Genomic DNA, 16,955 nt, shown 5'->3' with positions numbered 1-16,955 from the left:
GAAATGCATATCGAACAAAATAAAGTGCTCGTGAAATCTTTCCGAACACATTTTATCAAGATGTTTTATATTTTTTACTACTGAAAGAAAGGGGCTTTAATTTGGAGCCACTGTCAGCCTTCGATGAATAAAATTACGGTGTCCTTTTATTCTTTGGAAATGAATGCAAATGCATGCAAATGTTGTAGAATGATAATTAAAAACAAATAGATGAATATAGTTTTGTGGCACCTTACATTCGAAATAATATTTATGACCTATGCAGATAAACAGTCATGGTATTTCTCCACACGGTAGATAATTATTTGTAGCTAACAAGGTTAAATACCTCCTTACAGCAAATAGATAAATACACAGGCTGCTTCGTATTCCTTTTTTAAATAAAAAAATTCGGTGTCATAATTGATATTTTTTTATCAAAACGAATGTTTTGTTTACCTTAACGAATTTGTAAGCAATATTTATATGGTTGTTTTAAATTAGTTTATTAAATAAACAGTATTACTCTTTGTAATAGCGAAAAAATGTCAGTAATAAATAAGTACAATAAAATTAATTAACTATTTTTAATTAGAAAGGTGTAGCACCACTTGAAATTATATTTTAATTAATTATCCCAATGTCATAATCAAATTAAATAGAAGAATTATCTGTTTATTTTATGCTGAGGACAAAAATATACGATTGATGTAAAAACTATAAATATATATTTTTTAATTTATGTGACAGTAATAAATAAAACAATGCTATAAGCTAATATAATATTTTATTTGGAAAAAAAATACATATCATATATAAATTTGTATAGAGACAAAATAAAAAAATAAATAAATTGGCATTCTGTTCGATAATCGTGTCACTACCTTACATTGAGTTTAAAAATGTACTTAATTGTTAAAAATAAATCACAATGCCTTATCTTTTAAGTAATGATAAGCCTAAGGATGAGTAATTGCTATTTATTTAAATACCATTTTATTTTTTAAATTCCCAGTGTATACTTTTTTATAGGAATTAAAAATAAAATATTTCACGTATCCTTTAAATTGCATTAAACTCGAGTTGTAAAACAGAAGTCTATCAAATTTGAGATTTTAAAGCCGTAAAGTAATTGGCATCGGTTGCTCCATTATTAAACTGGATTCGAAGTGCAATACCCGTTAAATTACTGCCTCATTTTAATGTGGATCGTTTTCAAAAGATAGTATAAACTAAAAGCATAAACTTTTTAATTTACACTTAAAAGTTTAAATTTAAAAATATCAAGATAACAAAATATTACGTATTTTTTAAACTGATTTTGGTTTGATGGGTAAAAAAGTTCATGCAAAAATTTGAGATGAGGTGAAAATTGAGATTCAGATGTTATTATTTTTTTTTAATCATTGGCCTTATGTGCTTGATGTCTTTGTCTGGCAATCGGCCTTTGGAGCATATCGAGCAGAAACAGCTTTTGGCTCCGAGTAAACTTTTTAACTTCTACTTAGTCCTACCAGCGGCAGTAATGTTATAATTACGACGCTTTTGCTTGCAAAGGATGAAAATAATAATGTAAAACCTACAAATAAAGGTCCTGCTGATGAAGACAAATGACAGACAAAAAACTTTGGATACAGTTGAATGCAGCCGTTGGAAGTTAAAAGGCTGTAATCTAAAATTTTTGAATAGTAATCATAAGTAAACTTCAACGGACAATCGGGCCAGAGATTTCTGTCTTATTATCTTCAGAAAATTCACTCACAAGCTAGTCCCGTGCGTGTAAAAATAACACCTAGATTTTTTACATATTTTTTAAGATAGCGAAAAGTATGTCTGCTGAATATATAATATGGCGTAAAGCAATTATTTTAGTGTGAAAAGAGGAAAGATAAATAACGTAAAAATTAAAAATGTTTTAGAATTCTTTTTATCTTTAAGCTTTGTCTTGTAAGAAGCAAAAAAAAATTCACTAAATATTTAATAGTTTATGAAAGTACAAATGCACTTCTCAAGCGAAAAATATATAAAGTTTGAATTAAAAGTAAATGCATTTATCGTTTATTGAAAATATTATCCTCCTGTTGCGGGGTCCTAACGGCATACGCTTATCGTCAAAGGTTTCACTAAGTGAACTAACATGCGGGTGTGGACGGGTATATATAGCATATCATAAAACTACGTGTCGACATTCACCCTTTATCGGGCAACAACAGTGAGTCGCGCTCAGTGTCGGTGACAGCATCACGTCAGAATGTCTCCTTCGTGGTTTGTATTGTCCGTGGCGTTGATTTTGGCCGTTGAATACGCGACCGGAAATTTAATAAGAGGTAAAAGTGATGGGAGCGCCGCATTCACAAGTAAGGATGTGCCGGTGCCCCGCGAGGACGTCGGCGACAATGAGCTCGGAATCCCAGAGGTACCGTCGGAACCCGCGGAGGAGACTACCAAGAAATGCCGCGATATTGGAGACTTTGTATGTATTAACTCTCTTTTATAGTCGTTTTTTATAAAGAATCTTTTTTTTAAACCAGTTTAACTTTATAAATAAAAATTAAAAGTAAATTTTACTTAGTACTGTAGTTAGAGATCAGTAGTTACAGTAAAGTGAAAATAAAAGTTTTTTGCCAAACTAAATTATTCTTCTTTAAATAGTAAATAAGACAGCTGTGGTCATTTTATTGAGAATTGCCATCTGAATAATATACATATGCGTAAAAAGACATTGTTGTTGTAACTGATCTAATATAGCTTATTAGTATAAATGGCCTTTATTCGCCGAAAGACAAGCATCTATGAAAATATTATTTTTATTTATTCAACTTTTCTTATCACGATATTTTTAGACCTATAAAGCTAAGAAAATTCAAATTTGGTTGAAATATTCATTTTGTCCAGTAAAGGTCAGCTAAGGATTTTATGAATTTCCATCCGCAAGAGGTGATGAGGGGGCGTTCGTAAAAAATGTGTGTTTTCAAACTGTAACGTCTGTAAATATAAACCCTAGGAAGAATTTTATTTTGAGATTTTAAAAATTACCAAAAATGTATTTTATGAAATCAAACCGAAAGGAGCAGTACCGTCTGTTTAAGAAAAGCAAACTTTCAAACCTCGCGAATAGGGCGGAGGAGAGTTTGTTTATTATATAGGTGATCCGCGCTTTATTTTTTAATAGTATAAAACATACAGTAGAGTACTGCGTCTTATGCAATTCTTTATACAATATACAGACGCGTTGTTCAGACTCCGTCTTATTGTAAGCTCATATTTTTAAAGTACGATATGATTATAAGAATAATTTTGTTTCCAGTGCATGAATCACTCCGACTGTTGCAGTTTTGCGTGTCTGGGTTACTTGAAGAAGTGCGTGTCGGGTTCTGGATAAATAAAACGATGTAGAAATAATATCCAATAAATTATTTTATTTATTTATTTTACGTATCGGATGTACAGGATGACTGAGATTAGAAAGATCGGGCGGATTCGCTGCGAAATGTTGAATTTCTTTCATAGCATCTTCTGATATCTTCCACAGCTCTGGATGCCGTTGTTTGAAATTATTGTACCACTTGTAAACCTGTAAATATAAGATATAGCATTATCTAATTCGTTTCATTTACTTTTCTCTATACTTGACAAAGTCTAAATTCCCTTTCTACCATTGTCTAACCACTTAGGTTTAGATAAATATAATAAAACTTAATATAAAATCTACATTATTCTTTCATATTTCAATTCTAATATTGTCTGAATCTGAAAGTAACATAGTTGCTCCATTTGATCGACAAAAGTATGGCTCAGTTATTAACCCGCGTATTCCGGCCGACGCCTCACTTCAAGCAAAGTGTGAATGATCAGATCATGTTGGCAGACGACGAACTTCGAGTAAAGCTTAAAATTCAGGACTATAAATCTTGCGTCACGCGATTTTGTGAACCCTTGATGATATTATTAACGCAGGTTTATAAATAGCCATGAACTTTTGATAAGCTGCAAAAGCTTCCGAGCTAGCAGCATTAACATCAACAGATACATTACATCTATAATAGCATTTTGTAAAAGTTTTGGAGGCATTTGGAATAGTCATGCTGCTTGCATCTCTAATCCTAATGTACTATTGAGCCTCGAGTATCAATTGATAGAAGAGAGAAGTAAAATTAGATGGTGAAATTTGTTATCGTATCATAAAATAACATACCTTTGTATACTTTGAAAAGTCGAAATCTATCGCTTCTAGAGTCATTGTAGAGTTGATTAGTTGGAAATCAGCAATAGTGAGATAGTCCGCCGCTGCGTATACAGTGCCCAAACGTTCTAGATACGTGTTGAACACATCGAGAGCCATGTGCACTTTTTTCAAACCGAGCTCTGTGCGTTCGTAATCAAAGAATATCGGGGCCATCTGTTAAACAAAGTATTATTGAATAAGTGAGTAATGATTCTAAATTCGGTCCAATATAAAACAATTTCATATTTTTATGACGGCATATCACAATTATTTTATTAAAATTTATAAAGATTGCTGTCCATTAGAGTCTTGTCTGAATTTATAATTTATTGGTATTACAGTATTATCATCATCATGATCGTTTCAGCCGTAAAATTTCCACTGCTGGATATAAGCGTCCCGTACAGATTTTCAAAAGGACCGCTAGGAAACGGCTTTTATTGAGCATCTATAATATAGATAGTTTGTTATTATTGTTTTATCGCTATCGATAGAAAATAAAAAAAATATATATACAGATTTTTAATTCTTTAAATATACTTCAAGCATTGATTTTTTTGGGCCTTATCGGCATTTAGAATCCACCGATAAGATGGCATAAAGCACGGATAGTGTTTACCCTGAATCAAATTTACTTAACATATCTACGGTTTCTTCCTTAACTTCAACTCCGAGAATTATATCAAGTGCAATATCATCATATTGGCAGGTCGCTGAGTTCTTAGACCGCTAAGGCGGACAATCAATAAGCGCAAGAAATCGCACATGAGGACTTCGGCTTCGGCTGACATCTCAATACTCGTTAATTCTTCCCATTTAAGTGTTCGGGAGTGCTGCACCTCCGCTTGGTCAGTTTTTTATTGTCTGGCTAATATTACTGCTATTTCAAAAACTGTTACCGCAAGGAGGAGTGGTGAAAGAAACTCCAGCAACATCTCTTTGTCTAGGATAATGTGGGGTTTTCTCCCCCTTTACGTTTTCCTTTAATATACCGCGAATAGCTATGTAAGCTATCTATTTTATTATTTAAAATAAAATATTTATAATAATTATAAGATGAATTATAGGAAGTTGGAGCCGATTGGATAGGTTTTACTATGTTTCCAGTATCAAGATACAAGCTCTTTCTTAAAGAGAGGGTATAGAAAATCGAGTACGCAGTTCGGTGATGGTTGGTACTTGCAGTTCATCTTTTGGATTCTTGATCTTCAGATAGACTGACTTATATTTTAGATTTACTTGTACAATTATTTGTTTACCATTTGTAAACAATATCATTGTTATATATTTGGGATAGCGGAACCCTTTAGAACCTCTTATAATGACACTACATTATGTTTAAGTAAAATCTTTACACCCGCGCAGATGCATGTTTGTAAATGATCCGAATATCAAAGATCACTAACACACTGACGGTTAGCGTAACTACAAGAGGGAGAAATCTATTTTTAGTTTTATTCCGTCTCTTGTAGCCGTTTGGGAGGGTACCATTGCGAATATTTGCTCACAATATTTTTTGTATATCCCTAATGCATATATCTTCGAATGCCGTAGTAGTTAGAATAATATGTGAAGTAATTAAGATACCATATTATGTCCTTATGAGCGTAAAGAGATGCTATGAGTGCTTGTAAACATTATTTTAAAAGCCTTACTTAAAAAACCCCCAAAAAAATCATTATCTATAATTTTAATTTTTATTAGTTTTTGAGAAATGTCTCTTTACTTGATCCCTGCCAATTTAAATTGGATGGAGTTGGTAGTGGTGAAGAAGCAATTGCAAAATAGTGCCAGTGATACCTTGTCCAACATCATTGACATACCTTTCATGGCCATTTTAAGCGTTCGTGTAATATCAATTGATTCAGGTTATGTTAAAAATATTTTATTTGAACTAATTATGAATTTGCTTTTTGAAAGCTAGAAGACGGTAAAGATTTATTAAATTTATGATCTTCCGATGCCTTTAATTGTCGTCTGTCTATCTTAGGTCAGTAGGTAGGTGTCTTACGCTTGCCGGCGGCCACCTTTTCTGCATGCTCTCTGCCCTGCCCGCTGCAACTTCAACTTCACAATTGGCTGAGCTATGACGGTTACTTTTATTCCTATTTCTACAAGTAGCAGAAATAATTCAAGCACAGCCCTATCCATGACTCGTTGTTTAATTAATACAATAATGTTATCGGACTACTTACGGTGTAGGCAGAGATGTTTGCGTAGTACGTGGATAAATTGAAACAGAGTCGGTGGTTCACGATGGCTCTGAAAAATATTTTTTCTTTGTAAATTAATATGTTTCAGTATTGAAACACATATAAATAATTTTAATGATACTGAAAATGTGATATTTCACAATCGTATTTATTTCTAGGAATTTTTGATGAGTATCAAATATACTACTAACAAACCAGAATAACTGATGCCAGGCTGCTTGCCGTGCACGGTGCTGTCTTAGTGGATTTGTACTCCGAAAGGTTGCATTATGATTTGCGCTCCAGTTTTAGGGCAATCGAATAGTTCTGGACAGAATTATGGTACTATCCGAAAATTCAAACTCATCTACTATAGTCAGAACGACTTATGGGTGCATTTACATTAAGGAATAAAGTCAGTTTGCATTTATCAAGAAAAAAAATACAGTTATTATTACTTCATAGCCTGAAATTAAACTTCTTTATCATTTCAAATTAATTACTATTACAGGAAACCTCGAAACTAACGAAGGTGATCAAAAAGATAATGACAAATTTTGGATTATGTTAAAAAAATATTACTTGCGCATCTTTCGAAACCGTCCATGTGTAACAATATCTATGCATTTATTTACTATTTTTGATAACCTCTATTATCATCTGTTCTTGTTACTTTCTTTGAGAAAGATCATTAATCAAATATAATTAAAAACACACACAACAAAAGTAAGTAAATATAAAGTAAGGTAAGTTTATAGTGAATTCTCAAGACCAAACATCAGTTCATTTCTGAAACGGGCTTCTGTAGCTTTGCTTGAATCATTTCAAATCTGATTTGGTACGATGAAGAATATGGTCGGTGAAGATGAACGCTAATGCCTTGCATGGAGGTCTTATTAAATGGAATGGACCCGGCACCTGCATGGAGAACCGCCTCTCTGTCCGTCGAATAAAGTGAAGCTATTAGAGGAATAAGACGTACTATCTTGATGTTCCATGATAAGATATATATAAGAGCTAAGATTTTGTAATTTAAAATACTATGCAACACTGTAACATTTAATATTAGGCGAATATTTTGGTTTTATCCATTTTTGTTTTAAAAAATATACTTGCCTCTTGTTCTGTGAACTCCGGTCTATTGACTCGAAACCAAAACATATAAACTTATCTATATATGGTAAATTAGTTTGCAGATGTATAGTGCTACAAAAACCATAATATCGTCTGCCCGGGTTCGCCTGTCTGCCGTAAACGCTCACGGCGGCAACGCTTATGTTTTATTTACCTCGGCACCCTCCTCCCTACACTTTATCATGGCACGATACAGTGGGTTATGTAGCAATAAATAGCTATTTAACAAAGCAGATTTCGGTACCAATACAGTAGTATACAATACAGTGATTGGGATTACAAGTTTTCAGGAGAAAATATTTTTATAAATAAGTTTTCTTTACCGAGTTTTGGGATCTTGCGGGTAGAGGTCATTTCCCGGAGCATATTTGTCACAAATATATTGTAGAATGGCATTGCTTTCGCTGAGATAAAATCCATCGTCATCAATAACAGGGATTTCCTTCTGCGGATTCAGCTGTAACATATCTCATGTTTAATAAGGTTTATTAATATCTAACCAGTAAAATGGTTGTAGCTCCGGCAGTATTACTGCCACGATCAATTTGGGTGAAGTCAACTTCTTGTAACTCGTCGCAACAAGAATAGACGTACCATTATATGCGCCGCGTGACGGTTGGAACCCTTTATGATATTATTCTGACGGTTAATACTATAAACTGTCTAATAAACTGCATAGCTTATTTAACACAGCAGTGTTCCATTTCAGCTAAAATAGAAAACAAGAAGTAGATTCTAAGATTAACCAGTGAAGATATATGTTCTTACACTTAAAGGTTGCAGAAATGACGAAGGATTTAATAGATACACAATAGAAACCCAATTAATTAATATCCGATACAATTTCTTTGTGAAAACTTTGTTTCAGGATTACGGTTACTAGAAGTTACTAGTTATACAAATGATTGTCAAGAAGTGATAACATTGAATGTCTAGTTAGATTTAAACATTAAATGACATTTACATTATTTGTCTCGAAATTATAACATTAATCTGCCTCGAAATTCAAAAATAAACTTAAAATATCTTTATATCTAATTGTTATTATTAAGACAAATAAAATTGTTAAAGTTATGATAATATTTATAAACTATTATATTATATCTAATAAATAGGCTAAATAATTAATTTTATTTAAGTATTTTAAATTGTTTGTGTATTGATCCGTCATAAGTTTAACATAAAATAACTATAATAAGTAAGTACACATAATTAATATTAATTTTAGTTGGCATTTAACTACTTGTTATTTAATGTACACTTATTACAAAATTGTTATTTTATTAGGTAATCATAACGTTTTGTACGCCTGGCAGAAAACTGAAGCGTTGTGTATCTACCTTACTACCCCATTATATGAACATGTTATCACAAATAAACAACTGAATTCAAATCCCTTTAAAATAAATTATGTAGAAGAACTGGAGTATCAACATCATCATCATTTCAGCGGTAGGATGTCCACTGTTGGACATAAACCTGCTTTATAGATACCATAAGATGGGTTACATGTAGTTAACAATTCTAAACACCTCTATTAAATCCTGTAATAGGTACAAATACCTACCACTGCATATTCTGCTGTCATATGCTCTCCTTTCCCAAAATCAACGTTCACCAGCTCGAAAGGTATTCCCAACTTGACGAGCGCCTGCCGTACGGATAGAGATGGAGGTCCATCAGATACCGCATATACTTTTAACACCATTATCTAGAAGATTAATAAAATATTAGAATTAATAAATACCTAAAATTATTAAACACTTAGTTTAAACTAATTTCGATTTCAAAATTTTACATAACATAGTTAAAAAACACAGCTTCTGATAATATGTTATTATTGCAATAATTTTAATTTGATATATCTAATATTGCAATTTTTTCCTTCAAACTTAAATAAAACGGCAATCTCATCACAAAAAAAAAACGAAATATACGTTGTTATGATTAGGGTATATAGATTAAAAAAGCGATAATGGGGTAGACTATGTCCAGCAGTGGACATCCTCTAGGTAAATTATGGTAATGATGAATTATTGTATTTAAATTTCAAAAAAAAACTTTAATCATGCAAAATGTCGTATATATTATTAAAAAAAACATTTATGATTCTTCATTGAACGAAGATATTTTTTTATTATTTGAAATATAATGACAACAAATAACAATATATCAAAGCAAGAATAAAAGGCGTACTAAGTTATGTAAACATGGTATATTTATTTACTACAATACATAATATATAACTAATTGGTCATGGGAATTTCATCCATTCTTAAACATACTTTCAATTGTTGTCATTATCTTAAACTATTGTTTCATACATAGAGCGTAAAATTACAAATTTTTCGTATTAAAGATAATCTGAATATGCTTACTTTATTCTTTTTCCGATTCTGTTTCCTCGTATCGAGTAAGTCGCAGACACACGTACTGTTCGTTGTATGACACGCGAGTGCTGTGAACTGTTAGTTTCTGAGGACAAGTTTCCTTTCACTCCTACAGTAGGTACAACGTTCATTGGTGGAATATAATTAGACATAGAATCATAACGTAGGCGTGTAACTTGTTATTGTACGCTACTAACATGTTAACTTAAATTAATACTGGTTCAACTAAATGTCTGGTCATCATTTCCATCATTTATACACAAAAGCCTTTACAATAGATTTCCTATAGGTTGAATGCGCCCTGCATTCAACCTCCGAAAATCTTACCAATGTCGTCTGATATAATTTCTGATGTTTTATCAACAAGGATAAATATAAAAAAACAAACGTTATCTATACATTCTGACTTTTCCTATTAAATTTAATATACGTAATTAAATATGTATATATAAAAGATTCCGAGACAAGTTACTTTGCGCGTTCCGGTCCGTGGTCTCCACTCCAGAGTATTAAATACTAGAGTTCAGTGTTTCCATCTGTTCTGTGCGCTATATCTTGCCAACTACCATTTTAACTTACCAATCCGCTTAGACTATGACGACTGTGTTCAATTATCTTCAGATTTCCTTATCCTTGATCTGATTTCGTAGAGAATTGCTCATGTTTAGCTCTCTCCCTGGCTAGTTGAGCACCTATGAGCTTGTCAACGAGGGCCGAAGTGACAGACCACGTTTCACTAATAACACCCACAAATTCTGAAAACCCTAATCTGTTATACATATTGAAAGCCTTTTTGTCATAAACGAATAAACACAGTTAACCAGCATTAGCAGCCTTAAGGGTTTTGCGTTCAAATAGTTGAAGGCCCTTAGGCAAGGACTCTTTATATATTTTTATGCTTCCAAGACTCAACTCGGGATAGTAAATGTGCCGCAGTATTGGAAGACCGCCAAGCTTGATGCTTAGGCGGACGCTTCGTGTAGTGGACAAGACAGAAGTGCTTTGGTCTATTTGATAGTCATCTTTTTTGTCTCCAAAGGAAATCTTGCTTGTAATCCTACCCATACATTGTGGAGCAACGAAAATTTTGCCGGACGTCTACTAGCTAAAAGACCACAATCTTCTTAGGCGCTTTTTGTCGAAACAACGAGAACGAATTTTCATACTACCTAGTTTTAACGGCGGTAGCCTAGTGCCTCAACGTCTTAGGATAAAGCTGCAGCTATAAGAAGCAGAATTAGCTCGCGCGCCACCGCGGGCTAAGGTCTTTTTATGGGTTGCACGAAGGCGTGGTGTAATGAACTCCGATGTCCACAGGTTATCGGTTACGGATGAGGAACTCTAAGTTCTTTCTCATTCGCTCTTTGCAGCTTCCCTCTGTAACATTACCAGGGGACCCTGGATCGACTCTTAGCTTTCAACAGCTAAAGTTATTATCACTTCAAGAATGTTAGCGAAAGAGAACCGGGAAATGAAACTCCAGCGACGATTCCGTCCTTTATTTACGGAATTTGTACACCATTAATGGACGTTGAGGCAAAGGATCTGGATCACCATCGTGGTGATCTTTGGGGGCGGCCCATGCCTTGCAGTCGGTGTCTATCGGCTAATATGGTAAAGATGTCCATATCCTTGAAGATTACTAATTTTCTACTATTGTTCTAATTCAAGTAATATATGGTGCTGCTGATCTGCTTTTTTATGGCCACCAGACTTCAACGAGGAACTTTGGTTTTCAATGTTTCCATCGATTCGTGCTATTTAATTATGACAGTGGGTATTACAGCAAAGTTTGTTTCTGTCGCCAAAAGGTAGGTAGAAGTACTACTGTGTTTCTAATAAGTAGATTAATTAGCAATGGTGCAATTATTGGACTAAAGATACGTAGTCTAATTTTATTTAATATTACATTAGTATATTTAATAATCATTTAGTACGTTAGGTGACACTCAAATATTTAAAAAAATTAATAGCTAAAGTAATTGTAAACCCACAAATGATTTTTTGTTTTTTAAAATAGTCCCGTTGACAACTTATACTTCGTTGCATCTTGTAAAAATACTGTACGAAGCAATAGGCCTACTTGTCATTGGGCTTATTTTCCATGGCTTCGAACGCAGTTAGGGCTTTTTGGTACCGAAGAAAGACTCTGCTGCCTGGACATTGTTCTCAAACTTTTTTGCCACCCTGTTGTTACTGATTTATCGTTTTTGCCACCAATTTTTTCAAAAATTTCTGTCCGGCCAAAGAACGACGCGATGTTCTTTTTTATCACGATTCTTCCTCTCCTAATTTTTATTAGCAATTCTTCTGAAGGAAACACATATTTTAAAAATTGTCTCTTGGTTTTATGATCATAATAGATCCTACATTTTTTCACTGGTGATAAGTTTAAATACCGTATTTGATACACTACTTACCGTTGATTGTTAATATTATTTCGAGCAATAGTCCAAATATGAGTTATCTATGAAGGATATTACACCTAAGCACTTATAGCCATGCGTGTTCGAATTTGCTGGAAGGTAACGCTATTATCAGACTATCATGTACCGCACAAATTCCATATTAGTTTCAGTAGCCGGTGTTGAAAGACTTCCCTCAGTCGGATCATCACTAAGTTTACGACCAGGGCGAATTAGTTAAATCAGGGGTAAATAGCAACACGAGATGGACCTTGATCACTAAAATTTAAGCGAAATCTATCGTGATTTTGTTGAAGTAGACAAAAATTAAAAAAAAAACTTTAATAAATTGTATAAAGAAAAACATCACTTGTTAAATCCGTAATGACGCTACAACGTTTTTTTTTATATTGCTGCCGATTTGTGAAAATAAATGGCTGAATATTTAATATATGTAGAAGATTAGTAAAGAGTTCTATTTTCGAATTTTAAAACTTTTTTATTATATAATTCAACTGGTCAGTTCTAAAAAATAAATAATTGAAACGTACAGTTACAAAATGAAAGATTTTTCTATTATTTACATTATGTTATAAATTGTTTAATTCAAATGAATACAACTGGAACTTGGTATGGAATGTAATTATTTTAAACGTAAACAATAAGAGACACTTGATAATTTTTATAATCTTTCACTTGACTGTTTGATGTTACACACAGGCAGTAGTAGTCTTAATACTAACCTGAATAATGGTACGTGATAACGACCTTTGCAGTTTTTTCCTTGTTATATACGAAATAAATCAAGTTCGAATAATTATTTAAAATTGTCGCATAGATTTGAACCATCATTTTTAAAGATTTACATTATACTTTACAAATAGCAGTTAGATAAAGCGGTGTGTTTTAAATACTATATAAGTCAAATTAATAAAAAGGTGAAATTTTACGAGTTAGATATTTTCTAGTTTCAAAACATAGGGAAGTGTGTGACAAAGAAAGCAGAAAATTGTTTTCCCAATGATTAGTTATATCTTATGACGATTAAAAATCAAATTAATTCTTTTTCACCAGTGAACAAGAGTACACAACATAAAATTAAAGTCTGTCAATTGAGGAGTCTTGAAAAAAAATTACCTGTATGTGGCCCTTTTTTTGTTAAACATATTAACATCACATTAAATAAGTAAAGTTGTATCCAAGTTTGTTATTCATGAAAACAGCAACGATTTATGTGCAGAACAAGTATCATGTTATAACAATAGTTTGCGTCCAAAGATGTATATTATTAATTAAATTTAAAATACCAATTCCACGAATATTCGATTGATTGATAAATTAAAACAATTTCTCATTTTAAAAAAAATAGGTATTGTTTGACGATACTTGCAATTATAAACGGTAAACGAAATGTAATTGTCAAAAGAAGTAGACATAAAACGTCATACAAAAATAGGATCAAAGATGAAAGTTATTTTTAATATTATGTTTTAAATTTTGTTTTTTATGTATAGTTTCATCTTTCAGAATGACTAAATTAAATGTAGACCGAAAAGGTTTAACAAAATATATCCTTACATTGTAGCGGTAAATTAAAACAAAGTATTTAAATTATGATTTTTAAAAGGCGAACTATAAAATTAACTCGAATAAGAAGCAAGGTAATCCTGAGGTACGATGTTAATATGCTAATCATATGTTTACTGATTTGTGATTTTTTGCTTCCTTTTGTCTTCGTGTCCGTGACCTAACTATGTAAATAATATTTGTTTGCAGGGCCTATATGTTCAATTATATTTATATAACTTAACGATTAACGTATCACTCCTAAATATTAGTGCTCGTGAATATAATACCTTAAAATTTTTTGCAGGACTACCAAAGTGCGGGTGACTAACGCTCAGGATGGTACACCTTGAAATGACAGGTGTTGAAGTTTGCAGTCACTCATTAACTATAAATGATCTGCCGAATGAATTACTCATATATATATTTTCTATGATCGACTTTGAATCACTGTTGGCTGTAGCAAAAGTCTGCGTGAGATGGCAGCAACTTTGTCTCACTCCTTGCATCTGGGATAATACACGCCTCATAGTATGTATGAAAAATTACATAAAGATAAGTGAAAACATTGTGCCTTTTGTTGCTAAGTATTTAAAAAATGTTAAATTACAGTATTTTAAATTGTATTCTCAAGTGAGGGCATCCTTAATAAGTTATTGCCCCAATTTGACCCATTTAGAAATAAGCATATCTCAAGTTGATAGTTGTATCTTTGAAGACCTCAGCCATTGGCCCAATTTAAAATTTCTAAGTTTCCGGAATTCACTAATAGTACCAAGTCCGGAAAATGCAAATGGAAATTTTGTGTATCACTTACCATTTGAGAAACTTAAGTACCTGGAGACCTTAATCCTTTCAAACTTTGCTTTGACCCAAGGTAGTTTGTACAGTATGCTACAGTGTGTAAACTTGGTCAGTATTAATATGGAAAAAATGAAGAATATTCCTGCAGACTTCTTAGAATCTCTTCTACGAACTAAACAGTCCACGTTACAAGCATTACATATTTATGGTGACACACTGAATGACAACATAATGTGCTACATAGCTAACTGCAAAACCCTGCATATTCTTCACATCATGACATGTAAGACTTTGTTTGATTCAAGCTTGGTACATTTGTACCGATTGAAGCATTTGCAATCATTAAAATTACGCCATGGATATTTTTCCACTGCAGCTTTGCTTGCATATTTTTCAAACAACATATTTCAGGAGCTAACATACCTGAGCCTGTCTCGATGTGTGCATGTTACAATGCAAGTAGCAAAGGTTATCAAAGTGAGTGCACCAAATCTGCGGGAGCTATCATTTTACCTGTGCCCATTCATAATCTCTCCAGATTTTAATAGAACTGAGTTAGAGAAGATGTTCAAAATTCAGTTATTACTAGATTAAATTATATGTGATTGTTGTTGTAGAAATCAGCTTTTACATCCGTCCAGTCCATTAGTTATACCAGTAAGGTTTTAACAATTTTAAATCAATTTTATGAAACAGTATATTTTGGCTCTTTAAGAAAAAATAAATTTGATGTTAATGTAACATTGCCCATTGACATATTTACTTACATATGGAATTCAAAACAAATTTGGAAGAGTTATTTGTTTGTTTATAGGATAATATTTATTTTTGAATTTATTATGAAATAATATTTATTGAACAGTGATGTTATATACAAATATAAGTGTGAACATTTACAATTATAAATGTAAAAAGAAAGATTGTTATAGTATCTGATAATATGTTTAGAGTCAACTACGGCAGGCATACCATATTGTGAATAGAGACAAGTGCCTTTATTGCATTGAAATTGTTAATAATTTACTATTGTTTCCATAGCATGACAAACCTTGTGTAACATCGACAATAATTATCACAACAATATCATGTACATGTGAAAATATTTTGTTATTAGTATTAATAATTACAAAGTGGAATGTATGTTACTATTTTTCTACATAATAATATGATAGATTTGAATCATATCACGACATTTTGTGCAAAAAGTTGTACTAGATAATGTCAAATGATCAATGTATTTAGTGTTCAGAGTAAATGAATATGTTTTATTTGTTCTGTATTTGTGTCTACAATGTGATTTTTATAGTTAATATTTATATTGTTTGTGCTGTTTAACAACCCACGCAATAAACAAAATTTAAACTATTTTCGTGTTTTCATTATCCTAATGTAGATACTAGCTTCTGAACTTAATTTCAGAATTTTTATGTAGTTTAAATATAAATGTATGTGTTGACAAGAACATTAACAATGGTTTTGGTTTATTGAGTATATTTTTTTCTAACTGTACAATGAAATATTTTCCAACATGAGGTTATGATAAAGAATGATTAGATCATAAAGATTTATGTCAGTTCTTGAATAATAATGGATAATATCTCTAGACCTTTAAATGTGAATAAAAATTTCAGTTAAATTGTAATTGATACATACAATTTATAATTAATGCAAGACATAATCAAATTTACTTCACTTTAACCACAAAAATCATTTAAATAATGGGACATATAAGCTGATCGAACTTGCCCATAGCATTGACTTTAATGGAATCACAACATAAATAATACTCTTTATAAAGGCAAAAAAGCTTAAACTAGCATGCAGACAATTCGATTTTTCGCATGAATTTCATTTAGACTTGTTTGATACCACTGTTTCAGTTAAATAATGGGTAACAATAGGCTAAATAGTGTTAAATCAGTGTTTAATTGTTGGAGTGTAAATAATAAGTTAATTTTGCTGGCTATGATGCTTCCACTTGGTAGCTGCAGGATGGTTCAGGCTTACCATTTGACTATCATTACTTAAAATGAATGTCGTCCATAAGCACAGGTATAACTAGAATACATGGTTTGCTTTATCATCATTTCAGAAGTAGGACATTGGCCTCTGTCATAGATTTCCAGTAAGATTGGTAAAAATGTTTTCCATAGTCTTCCAATAAGCATAATAAGGTTGTTTATCTATAATGTGGGTGGATATTCTAAGCAAAATTTTTTGTTGGTCGCTCTAGAAAATATAGGCGTAAGCAGTCGGTCAT

At 32.1% G+C, this 16,955-nt stretch overlaps 3 protein-coding genes across 7 annotated transcripts; 2 read left to right on the top strand and 1 right to left on the bottom strand.

The window, feature by feature from the left end:
* Positions 1 to 2,185: 2,185 nt before the first annotated feature.
* LOC137922673 (uncharacterized) lies at positions 2,186 to 3,567 on the top strand. The gene is made up of 2 exons (XM_068765693.1): positions 2,186 to 2,452; positions 3,287 to 3,567. Exons 1-2 carry the CDS (start codon positions 2,231 to 2,233, stop codon positions 3,359 to 3,361), a joined length of 297 nt encoding a protein of 98 aa, XP_068621794.1. The 5' UTR covers positions 2,186 to 2,230; the 3' UTR covers positions 3,362 to 3,567.
* Positions 3,391 to 10,014, bottom strand: gfzf (GST-containing FLYWCH zinc-finger protein). The gene is made up of 6 exons (XM_068765682.1): positions 9,909 to 10,014; positions 9,098 to 9,241; positions 7,854 to 7,987; positions 6,400 to 6,466; positions 4,175 to 4,378; positions 3,391 to 3,553 (listed from the first exon to the last, which is right to left on the bottom strand). The coding sequence occupies exons 2-6, from the start codon at positions 9,236 to 9,238 to the stop codon at positions 3,398 to 3,400; spliced, it is 702 nt and encodes a 233-aa protein (XP_068621783.1). The 5' UTR covers positions 9,239 to 9,241; positions 9,909 to 10,014; the 3' UTR covers positions 3,391 to 3,397.
* LOC137922637 (F-box/LRR-repeat protein 20-like) lies at positions 9,935 to 15,990 on the top strand. Of its 5 annotated transcripts, none has more exons than XM_068765662.1 (3): positions 9,935 to 10,034; positions 13,853 to 13,986; positions 14,199 to 15,990. In XM_068765662.1, exon 3 carries the CDS (start codon positions 14,231 to 14,233, stop codon positions 15,287 to 15,289), a length of 1,059 nt encoding a protein of 352 aa, XP_068621763.1. In that variant the 5' UTR covers positions 9,935 to 10,034; positions 13,853 to 13,986; positions 14,199 to 14,230; the 3' UTR covers positions 15,290 to 15,990. The 5 variants fall into 5 exon arrangements, with proteins under 5 accessions (XP_068621763.1, XP_068621735.1, XP_068621754.1 ...); XM_068765634.1 differs by having other exon boundaries at positions 13,853 to 13,997; XM_068765644.1 differs by lacking the exon at positions 9,935 to 10,034 and adding an exon at positions 11,588 to 11,731 and having other exon boundaries at positions 13,853 to 13,997.
* Positions 15,991 to 16,955: the final 965 nt, after the last annotated feature.

Source organism: Battus philenor, unplaced genomic scaffold (assembly GCF_028537555.1).
Source record: "Battus philenor isolate CCGP_79_NKW_IND1 unplaced genomic scaffold, ilBatPhil1.0.hap1 SCAF_10, whole genome shotgun sequence".
Taxonomy (NCBI): domain Eukaryota; kingdom Metazoa; phylum Arthropoda; class Insecta; order Lepidoptera; family Papilionidae; genus Battus; species Battus philenor.
The sequence above is the reverse complement of the archived record's forward strand: the minus strand, read 5'-3'. Positions and strand labels throughout refer to the sequence as shown.

Excerpts from the sequence above, each read along its gene's own strand:
- LOC137922637 (XM_068765653.1), top strand. The coding sequence starts at position 14,231 with ATGGTACACCTTGAAATGACAGGTGTTGAAGTTTGCAGTCACTCATTA.
- gfzf (XM_068765682.1), bottom strand. The coding sequence starts at position 9,238 with ATGGTGTTAAAAGTATATGCGGTATCTGATGGACCTCCATCTCTATCC. Across the intron at positions 7,988-9,097 it reads TGACAGCAGAATATGCAGTG|CTGAATCCGCAGAAGGAAAT; the intron begins GTAGGTATTTGT and ends GATATGTTACAG. Across the intron at positions 6,467-7,853 it reads CCGCAAGATCCCAAAACTCG|AGCCATCGTGAACCACCGAC; the intron begins GTAAAGAAAACT and ends AATATTTTTCAG.
- LOC137922673 (XM_068765693.1), top strand. The coding sequence starts at position 2,231 with ATGTCTCCTTCGTGGTTTGTATTGTCCGTGGCGTTGATTTTGGCCGTT. Across the intron at positions 2,453-3,286 it reads GCCGCGATATTGGAGACTTT|TGCATGAATCACTCCGACTG; the intron begins GTATGTATTAAC and ends TTTTGTTTCCAG.